At 45.9% G+C, this 12,288-nt stretch overlaps 1 protein-coding gene across 3 annotated transcripts; it reads right to left on the reverse strand.

Annotated features, from left to right (window-relative positions):
- Positions 1–623: 623 nt before the first annotated feature.
- Positions 624–12,016, reverse strand: LOC137880003 (calphotin-like). Of its 3 annotated transcripts, none has more exons than XM_068721057.1 (12): positions 11,768–12,016; positions 9,075–9,548; positions 4,795–4,851; positions 3,933–3,977; positions 3,370–3,735; positions 3,010–3,042; positions 2,777–2,842; positions 2,374–2,466; positions 2,056–2,145; positions 1,818–1,934; positions 1,601–1,707; positions 624–1,478 (listed from the first exon to the last, which is right to left on the reverse strand). In XM_068721057.1, the coding sequence occupies exons 1-11, from the start codon at positions 11,810–11,812 to the stop codon at positions 1,645–1,647; spliced, it is 1,449 nt and encodes a 482-aa protein (XP_068577158.1). In that variant the 5' UTR covers positions 11,813–12,016; the 3' UTR covers positions 624–1,478; positions 1,601–1,644. The 3 variants fall into 3 exon arrangements, with proteins under 3 accessions (XP_068577158.1, XP_068577157.1, XP_068577159.1); XM_068721056.1 differs by having other exon boundaries at positions 9,075–9,551; positions 11,768–12,014; XM_068721058.1 differs by lacking the exon at positions 3,370–3,735 and having other exon boundaries at positions 9,075–9,551; positions 11,768–12,007.
- Positions 12,017–12,288: the final 272 nt, after the last annotated feature.

Genomic DNA, 12,288 nt, shown 5'->3' on the forward strand with positions numbered 1-12,288 from the left:
TATGTTGGTGTCGTCTGTATTTTTGGAGGATTCACGTCTTTTATTACTTACTGAGCTAAATTAGACAAACATCGTCATAAGAACGTATTTAAAAATAACTGAGCTCATCTTCTTCAGTTGTGTGCTGTGGTTCTGAATATACTTGATGATGCATCTCAAACTTTAATTATCTTAATTTGTTTTGTGATCATTAAGCATCCTGAATGAATTATTAGAGGCGGAGGCTACCGATGCAGGTGCAAAAAAACCCCATTCAAATCTAAAATGTTCTCTATGGTAATGAGTCATTTAGTAGCAAGCCCAGTTCATTGATCACATCCCTTTAGTGATTAGATTCATCACACCCGAAAACCAAGCTTGAAATACTAAATCTGATGTTATCGGTGCAAAATGTACTTTACTAATCATTGGCGATGGAAAACAGTATTGCAGTTGTTGTGAAACCAAACAGTCTTCTATAGAGTTGTAGAAGCATTTTATATCTTCAAGTTTCTCTCCAGCCCCACTCTGATTGCTGCATTGTGTGTGTGTGTGTGTGTGTGTGTGTGTGTGTGTGTGTGTGTGTGTGTGTGTGTGTGTGTGTGTGTGTGTGAGAAATAGTAAGTAAAACAAGTCGACATGCATCACAATGAGTTACAGCTTTATTTAAAAGTTGGACCAACATCAGTTTAATAGTGATCCTTTTCACCAGATCACATTACGTTTCCCCTCCAGAGCACAGATTTTGAACACAAGACTGTAGCACATTATATGGTCTATACAAAATGAATTAAAAAAAGTGTAGGAAAAAAAGAAAATGACCGTAGCTCATCCCCTCAGACTGCCATGTTCCAGTGGCCACAAAACCTAAAACTCTAGCGTCACACTAATCTTAGCATTGGCACTTAGTCGAGGCAGAGAGGAGGACCGGGGGACAGAGAAAGGGACATAAATGGGGGCTATGTAGAGGTTTGTGGGGAGTGTCTTTGAGGGGTAAAAGAGCCTTTAGTAGTCCCTCCCACCGTGTGAACATAGGCCCAAGTACAACTATAGCCACATTCATCGACGCTACAGTTTGCACCTGCATTGAGTGTATGCAGAGTCGCAGCACTGGAGAGAGGAACAGAAGTATCAGGCGCTGCCGTTTGTCTTGTTTTTGGAATCTCCATCTCTCAAGGACGCCTGCTTCCACTCTTAATGCAAATTCACTGTAAGCGTTTTTTGGGGGGAAGAATACAGATTAAAAAAAAAAAAAAAAAAAAGTAGCCACAGTGTGTTGGTTAACATTACTGCACACTGTGACATCAGCCCGTTCTGCTGCCTTGAATGCAGCGGGTTTTTGGCATGGTGACATCTGGTTTTGGTGTTAAGACAGGAACCGGGGCCAGAAAAGGCACTTCAAAGTGTGGATGTCCTTTTTAGATTTCCATGCTTAAGCCCTAAAAAATGAACAAGATCAGCTGCAAAGCTTTGAGTCCTCCAAATGGCCAAAGGGGAATCTGAAAGACACGAAGAAGACGTTGGCCTAGTTATTGGCTGCTGGAAGTGGTTTAAACTGGATTTAAAAAAAAAAAATCGAATTATGTGATAATGGACTGATTCAATATTGTGAGAAACTTACAAAGACAAAAAAAAAAAAAATCTTCCGAGTTGTATGACGTGAGTCTAGCCCTCAATGGAGACCTCTGGAGCAATGTGTCCATTCAGCGACGCCTCCACCGACATCTCCTGAGCAGCAAAGCAGACACCAGAGGAGGTCAGTGCTCTGGGAGTCCCCAGCATTGATAAGCAAACATCTGATGTGTGACCTTTTTTTTTTATTCAAGCGTGCCTCTTACCATTGAGCTGAGTTGCACAGACTCCACAGCGAGGTGCATCTGACACGGTATGTCGCAGATTCCTAGCTTAGGCTCTTCTGACAGCAGCTCCAAACATGTCTGCTCAGCACTGGTGTCCTGGGAGAGAGAGAGAGAGAGAGAGAGAGGTGGTTAGACTTTCACAATGTTGTCAGATAATGGTTTAACATCGTGCGTTTGTGTGTTTTTAAGTTACGCTGTCTGTATACAGTAAACTCACAAAGACCAGTTCCTCTGCAGGGGCAGCAACAGGCTCAGCGGGCATCACGTCCATAGATTCTGATTCGGTGTTGCTCACTTCCACCATTTCCTAAATATAGCAAGCGGAGAGAGAGAGAGAGAGAAGCTAAACACGAAAGTTTCACAAATGGATAATATGCAATAAACATGTGCAGCACCAGCTCCGTTTCAACAGGGAAGCTATTCTGATCATAGAGGTAGGTTTTAATATGAAATGTCAGTTTTCTTGAGAGATGTTTGCTTAATGATAGTAAACGATTGCAGCGACCGATGATTAATTCCCGTCTGCGGTTCTTACCGGCTGGACAGCAGCGGACTCCGCCATGGCGACGTCCACCGCTGAGACCGATTCTGTGACAACAAAGTCATCAACCATGCTGTCAGCAAAGCTCTGTGGACAGGTGTAGAGAACAAGACGAGATCATTTTAGGGTTTTCAACATACCAGCACACACACACACACACGCACACACACACACACGACAGAGACTTAATTGATTGAGGGGAATTAATTAGCAAGCATCCCAGGAGAAAAAGTCAACTGAAGCCTCTGAACTAGTTATTTTAAATGGCTTAAAGCAGAGTGTGACTGCAACAATGTCACATATTTAAGATAGGGGTGTTGAATTAGATTCCAATCAAATATAAGAGATCCTAATTGTGACATATTACAGTTTGGAATCAAATAGTTTGAGTGTCTACCTCTTTGACTTCAGTTACGAGGGCTTCAGCCTCTTCTACCGGAGCCTCGGGGACGGTGTCTGCCACCTGGGGACACAACAGATACCGCCACGTCAATTACTATTCATACAAAAGACAACTTGTTAATCAAAAACGCAAAGAAAACAAAGCCTCTAGCATGAAATGCCTCTTAGAAAATGAATAAGTATACTATAAAATGTCTTCGATTGAAACAAAGAAGAAGAAATACTCACCACTGGGATCTCCACACATGGGGCAGGAACATCCTGTAATACAGAAACAGCAGGACACAGTATGTCATTAGTCTTTGGTGTTAAGTTTGAAAGAAATTATGTTAATGAAGAACCAAGCCAGGAAACAGATGTAGCCGTTGAAGAAAACCTTGAAAACCGAACCAGTGAAAAAGATCTACAGCAATCTACAGCAAACTTTTCACATAACCACAACTGTTTGAACCACATGCTACACACATGCAACACACCATCACACACTACAGAAGTCAAAATGCACTTCTGCATTTGGTTCTTGGCAGATAAAAGAGAAGAAAAAAGGGTTTTGAGAGTCGAGGAAAGTAATTTGTATCAACGTGGCACCTCTGTGAGAGCGACAGGCTCAGCGAGGACTTCAGGTGCATCTTCTTCAGCCAGCACTTCTATTTCAGCTTCATCATCTTCGTCCTCAGCTGGGGCCGCAAGACTGGCGACAGCTTCGGTCTCCTGCTCTGGCTCCGGTACCTCTGCGACGACCTCCTCCACCGTTTCTGCAACCACTTCCTCAGCAGGAACTTGGTAACATGTAGGCGCTTCAGCCACCGGTTCTTCGGTTGCTTCGGTTGCTTCGGTTACGGGCTCCGGGGCGGCGACATCGTCTGTGACGGCCACCTCGGTCTCGGCGGCTGTCTCGTCCTCTGCCAAAGCCTCGGCCTTCGCTTCAGCCTCTGGCTCGCAGACATCAAAAGTCTGCGCATGCGAAATCAACACGGCACACATTGAAACACCATGCAACGTGCAACAGGGGAACAAATGGGCAACACCTCGACATGGTTGTTCTTCCTGGGCAAGAATATAACTCGGACAAAATGATGACCTCCCATGCACTACGGAGTCTATACAAGTGTAATTTGAAGCCTTGCTGTCATAAAGAAGATCAGCATTACCTGTTCAGTCTCTGTGGTTTCGGTTATGTTCTCCTCTGTCTGAATCTGGAGAATGAGAAACAGAAAAAGCACTAAAGCACATGGATGCATTGGTCGATGGATGGATGGATGGACACATAACAACAAACTATATAACCTACAGCCTTAAGTAATCCAAACGGTCACATCCAACCGATTATACTCGGCTGGGTTTCTGAGGAGAGGTTGCTTTATTGCAACTTTCACACCAATTGCAACACTTATGTCACCCGAAAGCTTTATTAACCGCAAGTTTAGGTTGTTTCATGATGTTTTTGGTCAGTGTTTAGCATCGATACAGTCATTTATGTTATTAATGGGTGAATTAACAAGTTGTTTTCTTTCGATGAAAACATCTGGAGAAGGCGAGCCTGACTGTGATCAGAGAGAATGAGCCCCGGGGGAAAAGTGTGGCTGTTATTTACAAGGTGTGACGCTTAAGTCACAGAAACACTTTTCTATTGAAAGAGTTGGTACTGCTGCTCGGGACTTATAAAACACGAGTGGAAACTCGGAGTTACTCTGGTTTAATGTATGGCGTCTTCTGCACAACTGTTGACATGCGTTGAAGGCAGTTGTGCTTTGTGTACTGGATGAATGCACTGTATTATGTTGTATGAAGGGACTGCATGCTTGGCTTGAATGGCCTAAAAGCAACTCGGGGTTCAGTGTCTCACTAAAAGACACCTCAACATGCGGACGGTAGCCGTGAGCCAAGTCCTACCTGTCCAGGAACATTGAAACATGACCCTATGTGAAAGCGTCTCTGTAAAGAGTCTTTAAACGATGCAGCCTGAGCAAGTCGAAGGCTTGAAAGTAAGTGTTTTTACAAATCAGTTTTTACCTCGATCTCAACAGGGGCTGCTGCTGCTGCTGCTGGAGCCTCAGCTGGGGGTATGGCCTATGAAAGGGGGGGGGTCAACAGAACACAGTTATACTTCACTCTTCTGAGGGGAATGCCTTGGGTGAGAGTGTAATTTGAGTTCAGGAGAGGGGGAGGAACATGCATACATCCTGCAGGAATGTTACAAACAGTTGCATTCTGGGAAGCTGGCACGCCCATTTCTCTATGTCCCAGCTTAGAAAATAAATAAATAAAATAATAAATACAAATATATAGATATTTATACACATTCACCTTATTAAACTACCTTCCTCAAAAAACCTACACAACTCGTGTTAATGCGACATTGTTATGATTACTTCTATAGAAATACACACACACGTCCAGATAATGACAGAAGGCACGTCCATATTTTCCTATTATTTCCCTGCCGGGGCGATTTTCCTATCCTTGCCACCGATTAGTTCTGGAACAGTTGGCAGTAACCTAAATGGCCACTGGCGGCCCCCACTGTGCATCCAAGTGTGTCGAGCCATAGTGGCACGAACAGGGAGCAGCGCATGAATAATGCAAGTCTTTATAGACCAGCAGTAAATTATTTACACTGTCTTCTACAAGCCTGTCGTCAATGTAGGACAGGTCTGGTGCATGCTGGCTGCTACTGCTACTGCTAGTCAACCACGTCTCCAAGACTTCACTAAGTCCATTTACCTCCAGTAGTTAGAACAGAGTGAAGACTCTCACAGAAGACAGTCGAAACGCTTGTCGCTACGCTCAAGTTACTTGACCATCTCCACCTCTTTCTCTGCGCTACCGGGAGATCAGGACTCCTGCTCTCCAGCATTTTATTAACTTCTGAGCCAAAGCCAAGTGGGCAAAAACGTGCGCATAGTTGAGAGGAGTAAATATATACTCCAGCTATAGCCTGGGAGGGACGGTATAGGAGAGAGGAGGGGGGAGGGGGGGGGGGGCTATAGGCCTTCCTTTGCTCGACAGGAAAACACACACATAAAGCTAACACACCCCCTCCCACTGCCCCAGTCCCAGAACACTTTGTACCAAACTGATCTGCGCACAGATCCTGCCTCAACAGTCCTGCTAAGAAACAACTTCTGCTCAAACCAAAGCCGGTCTACAAACAGCCACCTTTTATACAGACAGACCATTTTAACACAGAGGACATAGTGTACCTGGAGCGCAATGACCTATGAGCTCCAACCAATCGTACGCTCTCAGACACGCACAGTTGAGGGGAACAATTGCACAATCGCGCAAAGCCTTATCTATACTTATTGATAAGGCTGAAAGTATAGGACTAAAAATATAGAAGAACATAAATGGTCAAACACTTAGTATAAGAGGAGATGTCAAATAGATGCAAAGCAAAACAAATGTAACCAAAACGAGAGCGTTTTGACTGTTCTCTCTGCAAAAGTGTTCCGTTCAGCTAACAAAGCCCTATAGAGCCCCAGAAGACCGAGTCATAAAAAGTTGCAAAGGAAACGTGGGGGGGGGGGCTCCATGTGGGAGGAGGGGTGGCTGTCCCCTCGTGCTTTGCCATAAGGTGATAATTTTTTCAACCATGTCTGAAAAGGTCAAAAGTATCACTCGGCACATCTTTGTCACCTGCAGTTTTCTCAAATATGATTCAAAAAGAAAAACATGCCCGCCGATCATTTTTAAAAACATGTTGTAATTTGCATAATTGTGAGCAAACTGAAAGCTGAAACCAAATACAAAAAAAGGCTAAACCACACAACTACACATACACCAACAGGTGATCAACATCCCAACTTTCCCCGTCCCGTCTCCTCCCAACAAAGACCAAACGATAAAAACAACAAGGACAAAACTGGGTTTTGCGCATGTGCTGGGAAGAGAGTTAATTAGGGCCCATAGGCCATATAGGAGGGAAGTGGGGAGGCAAAGACAAGAAGTGAAAGAGGGAGGCCAGAAGAGGGGTGGAGCATTGAAAGGGGAGACAGAGAGGAACAAGTGGTGGGAGGGAAGGAAGAGTGATGAGGGAGTGAGGGACTGAAGGGGGGAGGGCCGCAGGAGCACGAAGGGAGCCAACTGGTACAAAATGTTCAGTCTCAGCAGAAGCCGCACACGGCGCCTCAGGCCACAGAAAAAATGCAACGCGCTCGGGTCTGTAAATCAGGTGGTGGGTTTAAACTCACCTGAGTCTCCGTAATGACAGCCAGAAGCGGAGGGACCGGCTCTCTTTGGTCCCAGAGCCAGCTGAATACAAGCCCCATCTAAGCCCGCTCTGATTCTATCCACTATTGACCGACTGTTCTAACGGTGACCGACTCTAGCCTGACACGAGGTGTCACTGAACACGTCCTTGCGGTACTGGGGCCACAAGTGTACAAGGCGTCTGTGAGCAAAGTGTCATGAAGTCAAGATTGAAAAAAAAGCTCATTAAAACAAAGCAAGTGAAACATCACTCGCCCCATACATGAAAACTAGCGCTGTATGCGTTTGCAATTAAAGCAGCAGCGCCGACTAATGTTCAGTTTCGCTGAAGTGCATGAGTGTTTCTGAACTGAATCTGGCACATCTGCAAGCGGTGTGGGAGCAGAGAAGAAGCGAGGCAAGAGGAGAGGCTAAGGAGGTGCGGGGGGTGAAGTGGGAGGGGAGGGAGGGACGAAAGGGAGGAGGGGTGGATGCCGCCATAGCTTAAGTATAAAATGGGCCGTCCATCTCCAACAGAAACCTCTTTATTGGTCTTTTATTGCTGAGTGGGTAGACAATCCAAACCCACAGCTAACCATAATGTATATGCCAAGCGAATGAGATGACCCAAGCATCACCGGAGGACAGTGTAGCGCCGGGCTGGAGCAAATGGCCACCGGGGCTAATGACGCCTCATGTCTCCTCTTACACCGAGCCTGTGCAACGTCTCGCATGCTAACACACATGTCAGCACACGCATGTGCACCATATGTGGTCATGGCTCAGCTACTGGGAGCAGAGTCCGTGAATTGAGTGTGTGTGTGTGTGTGTGTGTGTGCGTGTGCGTGCGTGCGTGTGCACTGAGGTTAGGCACATGCATGTACAGTGTGCAGCTTGTGTGTTCACATAGCCTGCAGTCTGAAACAGAACATTCTGTTCCAAACATTTGCATGTTGGCTGTATGAGGCAACAGAGTCTGTAACTTGCGAAAAGAAAATGTATCGATTTTGAGGGTAAAAAAAAAAAAGTGTTGTGGAAATTGTTTAGTGGTATGACTTATGATACAAAGTCATGTGTACAGTAAAGATATGGAGTTTGCGCAAAGAAATTAGCCAAACGCCATGCATTTCTTTAAATACAAGAGGACAGACGCTCAAGCTTCTGCATCTTCCTCAGTAACTTTAAATCTCAAACCAACTTCATTGAAGCACAAACGTAACAAAAAACGGGTCATGTCAGATGTAGCAGATCAAATTTTGACCACTTTTCTTGCAGCGCAATAATAAAAAATAAATGTCACCATAAATGACTAGATTTTAGAGAACAGACAAATCAATCATCATCCAACCAGCCTAATTTTAAAACCGCGGCACATTTGAAATAATAAAGGCACGCTTCATGACACAGGCATGTTCTAATGTAGGTGATAATGACTGCTGAACTGGCTCCGCTTGGCACCTCTTCGCTAAATGGAACATGTTGTTCCCTCTGTCTTCCAACCCCCACCCCCTCTCCCTTCTCACGGAACAAAGCCACAGCACACACTGCGCCAGCTAACAGCGTCTAAACAGCCACGCTGCGTGTGAATATTGGTCAGTTTAGCTGGCGTGCAAAAATTCTGAATTTCTGGCCACTGCAATGTACAAAAAACACAATGTATATTGCATGTTGATGGTGAAATTGCTCCCTTTAATGCGGTCATGCGCAGTAGCGTCACGCAGAGAGCTGCGTTTACCAAAACCTAGCCATGGGGGGGTTTGTTGCCCAACACCACAGGGTGTTGCGCATGCGCAGCGAGCGCTCGTGTTGCTGGACATTCGTAGGTTACGCATTAACGCACCAAGAAGCCAGACTGACGTTAATGTGCCTACAGCTCTTTCTATTTTAATATCCAAAAGGATATCCAAAGAAAAACATTCATTTAATAATCACTGAACACGTAGCTCCATAAGCTGAACGTACAGCACATAAATAGACTTTCTTTGACGTGTTGTAATCAGGGTGATTCAGGTGCTTATTGGTTAGTTTTTGGTTGGAGGTTTTACTGCTACGACAAGTTATGGGACGAACAAATACAAAAATAGTGAAATTTCAGTTCTTACCTCTGTCACTGGTTCTGGTTCTGGCTCAGGAATGATGGGTTCAGCCTCTTGCACAATTGCGGCTTCAACTACGGGGGGCTCTGCAGGTGTAGCCTCAACAACTGGTGGTTCTTCAGTGACCGGGGCTGGGACTTCAACCTCAACCTCTGCTGGAGTCTGTTCCAACACCACAGCCTCCGGCTCTGGCACCGCTACCTCGACTGGGACAGGCTCTGCTTCAGGCACCGAGAACGGCTCCTCCACAGGCACCGGCACCGGGACGGGCTCTGCGACAGGCACCGAGACCGGCTCCTCCACAATTGGTTCTGGTTTAACGATGGGAGCGACAATCGGAACTGCCACTGGGATCTGTACTGGTGCTGGAGTTTTGGCTGCGTTCTTTGAGGTTGCTGCAGGGGGCGCACAAACAATCCCAGGACTCGCTTTGGCTGGCGGGTCAGATGCGTGCTGCTCTTCAAGGGCTCTCCTCTGAGCCTGCTGCAACACACACAAACATTTGGGTTAATGAGCATCGTCTCGTCATAACGGTGGGAAAGGTGTTCATGCATTCAATCGCTATTTTACATGATATTTACACAATTGAATATGTTTCGGGTAACTTGATATGTGTAAGTCAAAGCGTGTTAAACACTGACACTTAAGTGTAGGAAAAAATGTAGGAAAAGGTTAGAAGCTGAAGTAAAATGGGAGTTTAGGGCTCTGAATGCTACAGAGGCCCTCGTGGAGTTCAGACACTGGTGTTATAGTGGGTCAGCGGGCCGTTCTAGCACATTTCTGTCTGCAGGAATACCAGGAATGCCATCCGACATGTTTTTTCGGCTCCGGACAAAACCCCCCTCAGGCTTTAATAGAGATTTTAGGAGTCCACACCCACTGGAGGGAGGGGCTGGGTAAATGGGAGTAGGCCCAGCAAAGCTAGTTTGATAATGGGAGCTAATTAGTTGAATCAGAGCCGTCCTGACAGGTCTGGTGAAGCGGGGATGGAAAACCGCGCGAGTCAGCAGCCCTGATGGGTGCCCCGCAGGCCAGACAGTGGGCCTAATCACATTATAATCACGTCATAATCAGGTTACAATCACTCCCCGAAAATGCTTTTGTTAGACTGGCAGCCAGTTTGTGCCTATGTCTGTGACTGTCCAGCTAGCCACCGTCAAAACAACCCCTCCTTTATCTTCAAAGCCCTCAAATCGCTTGCCCCAAAACCTCACTAACTGAGCAATGCATAGCTTTAAATCAATCAAGGTTGTCAATTGTGTTCCTCAGGCTTTGTCTAGGAGGCCCCGGCCACTTGATATGCTGATATACAGAGAGGCTCGTGAGGGGAGCATCCGGCTGTACGTCTTGAGGTTGCTACTTCCCTCCCTGTGCTCTGATATCTCTGGAGTTGGTGATAACATCCAGCTGTAAGTGACTTCAGGGGCTCTGGTCCGAGTGTCACCGACGGACTCGGATCAGAGAGATTGTGCAGACTCCATTCTGGCAAAACTAATGGAAGACATTCCTCTCGTCAACACACTACCAAATACAGTTGTGCGGTGCCAGGGAGAGAGGTTTTAAAGGAGGGGGGGGGGGGGGGGGGGGGCTGAGTATGAAGGCCTCAAACTCAGACACACATACCTAGAAGCCTTCCCAGTGCCTGAGGACTGGGCCTGGAGTGAGCATTACGTTTCTAACAGGGGAAAACTATTGTTTTCATTGGATAAGAAAAGACAGAGAACAGCGCTCCTTCTCTCTGATGCTCAGAAGTAAAATGTCTCCTGAGAGGGGGGGGGGGGGGGGGGGGGGTTAGGAGCCAGATTTGTCATGCCATTGGCCTGCTGCTTAATAATCATTATTTCATATCATTATTGATATTATGAACAGCAGTGTATCATCATCATCATCAGGTGAAGTACTGTATGTACTGTACAGTGTGTACTGTGTGCACGGGAGATGGGGGGGGCGGGGCTTCTTTATGCTCACAAAAATATATTTATTTTTAAAATATGATAAATGTTCTAACCGTATAATTTAAAACGATTTATGTTTAGTAAAAATAAGCCACCGGAATATAATAACCTGCAATACACATCCAAGCATTCACCATTCTATCCAGAGCATGCCGTGAGCGCACGTGGCGCTCCAGTGTAAAGCCAAGACGTGTACAACTCTCCTCTTCTCTAGCAGGCCTGCCTTATTAATGCAGAGCCAGACGCGTCTGAAGTGTCGCGCAACTGAGAGGGATTTCGATTAAATCTGTTTTTGTACATTTGTGGCGCAGCCTTCCATCTTAGCGACATTTTACGCACCGAGATTGGAGCGCCACTCGGAGTTCAGAGCGTCTCCAGAAACGCAACAACAGCGTGAAAAGAAAACTTCTGCCACTTTTCTCTTGATATTTCGATGTGCAAGTTAGACTCTACATTTGATCAAAGGTGCAAAACACGCGTCTCTACGTATCAGCAATCTCTTCACTGGTCTTTTGGGGGAAAACAATAATAATAATAATAATAATAATAATAATAAAAAAGGCAGAATTTAAATAAGTACTAAATTCGCAAACATTAGTCTACAAAAGTCCATTTCCGTCAACATTTTTCCAGAGGAACGCTGCCACTTACTGATTTGAGTTAATTTTCCAATCAATACAATTTTGGATTTGCTCGTGATGAGAATAAAAACTTAGTGAAGAAAGTACGCCTGCCACCACTTACCACCTTTCTCATGCGGCGCATGTTCTTCTTTCTCTTGCTCGGCATTTTGGTGCGTGCTGGTAAAAACAAGGTAGACCGAAAAAATGAAAAAAGCAGAGAGATCGCGAGGACAAAGTGGATCTTTATAGAGCGCCCGGTCTCTCCGTTACCTTTGCATCGAACCTATGGGAGGACTGGGATGAAAGATGGGGGGCGTGGAGAGACAGAGAGCTGAGGCACACACACACCCCCACGTCACACACGTGCACGTGCACGACTGCTCAGAGAGATGACTGAATCGGAGCAGGGCTACCTACTGGCTCGATGTTATGCAAGCATTCCATCAAAGAGAGGGAGAGAGTGGTCCGTGGGCTTGCGGAGCGCCACGCCCCCTTTCCTGGACCAGAAATACGCTTTGGCTCGAGCACATGGCAACAACGACGCACATGCTCTAAAATGCGTGTTTGCTATCTGCTTTGTGTCCCCTCAGAGTATCACGGAGTCCGCTTATTTAACATGCAGGTCATAAAGCATGCTACACG

The sequence above is a fragment of the Cebidichthys violaceus genome, unplaced genomic scaffold (genome assembly GCF_023349555.1).
Source record: "Cebidichthys violaceus isolate CVI_PGR_0920_01 unplaced genomic scaffold, fCebVio1.0.p SCAF_26, whole genome shotgun sequence".
Lineage (NCBI taxonomy): Eukaryota > Metazoa > Chordata > Actinopteri > Perciformes > Stichaeidae > Cebidichthys > Cebidichthys violaceus.

Coding starts and splice junctions, on each gene's coding strand:
- LOC137880003 (XM_068721056.1), bottom strand. CDS start 11,812: ATGCCGAGCAAGAGAAAGAAGAACATGCGCCGCATGAGAAAGGTG. Junction 2,843..3,009: donor CATGTGTGGAGATCCCAGTG/GTGAGTATTTCT, acceptor TTGTGTCCCCAG/GTGGCAGACACCGTCCCCGA. Junction 1,708..1,817: donor CTGTGCAACTCAGCTCAATG/GTAAGAGGCACG, acceptor TTTGCTGCTCAG/GAGATGTCGGTGGAGGCGTC.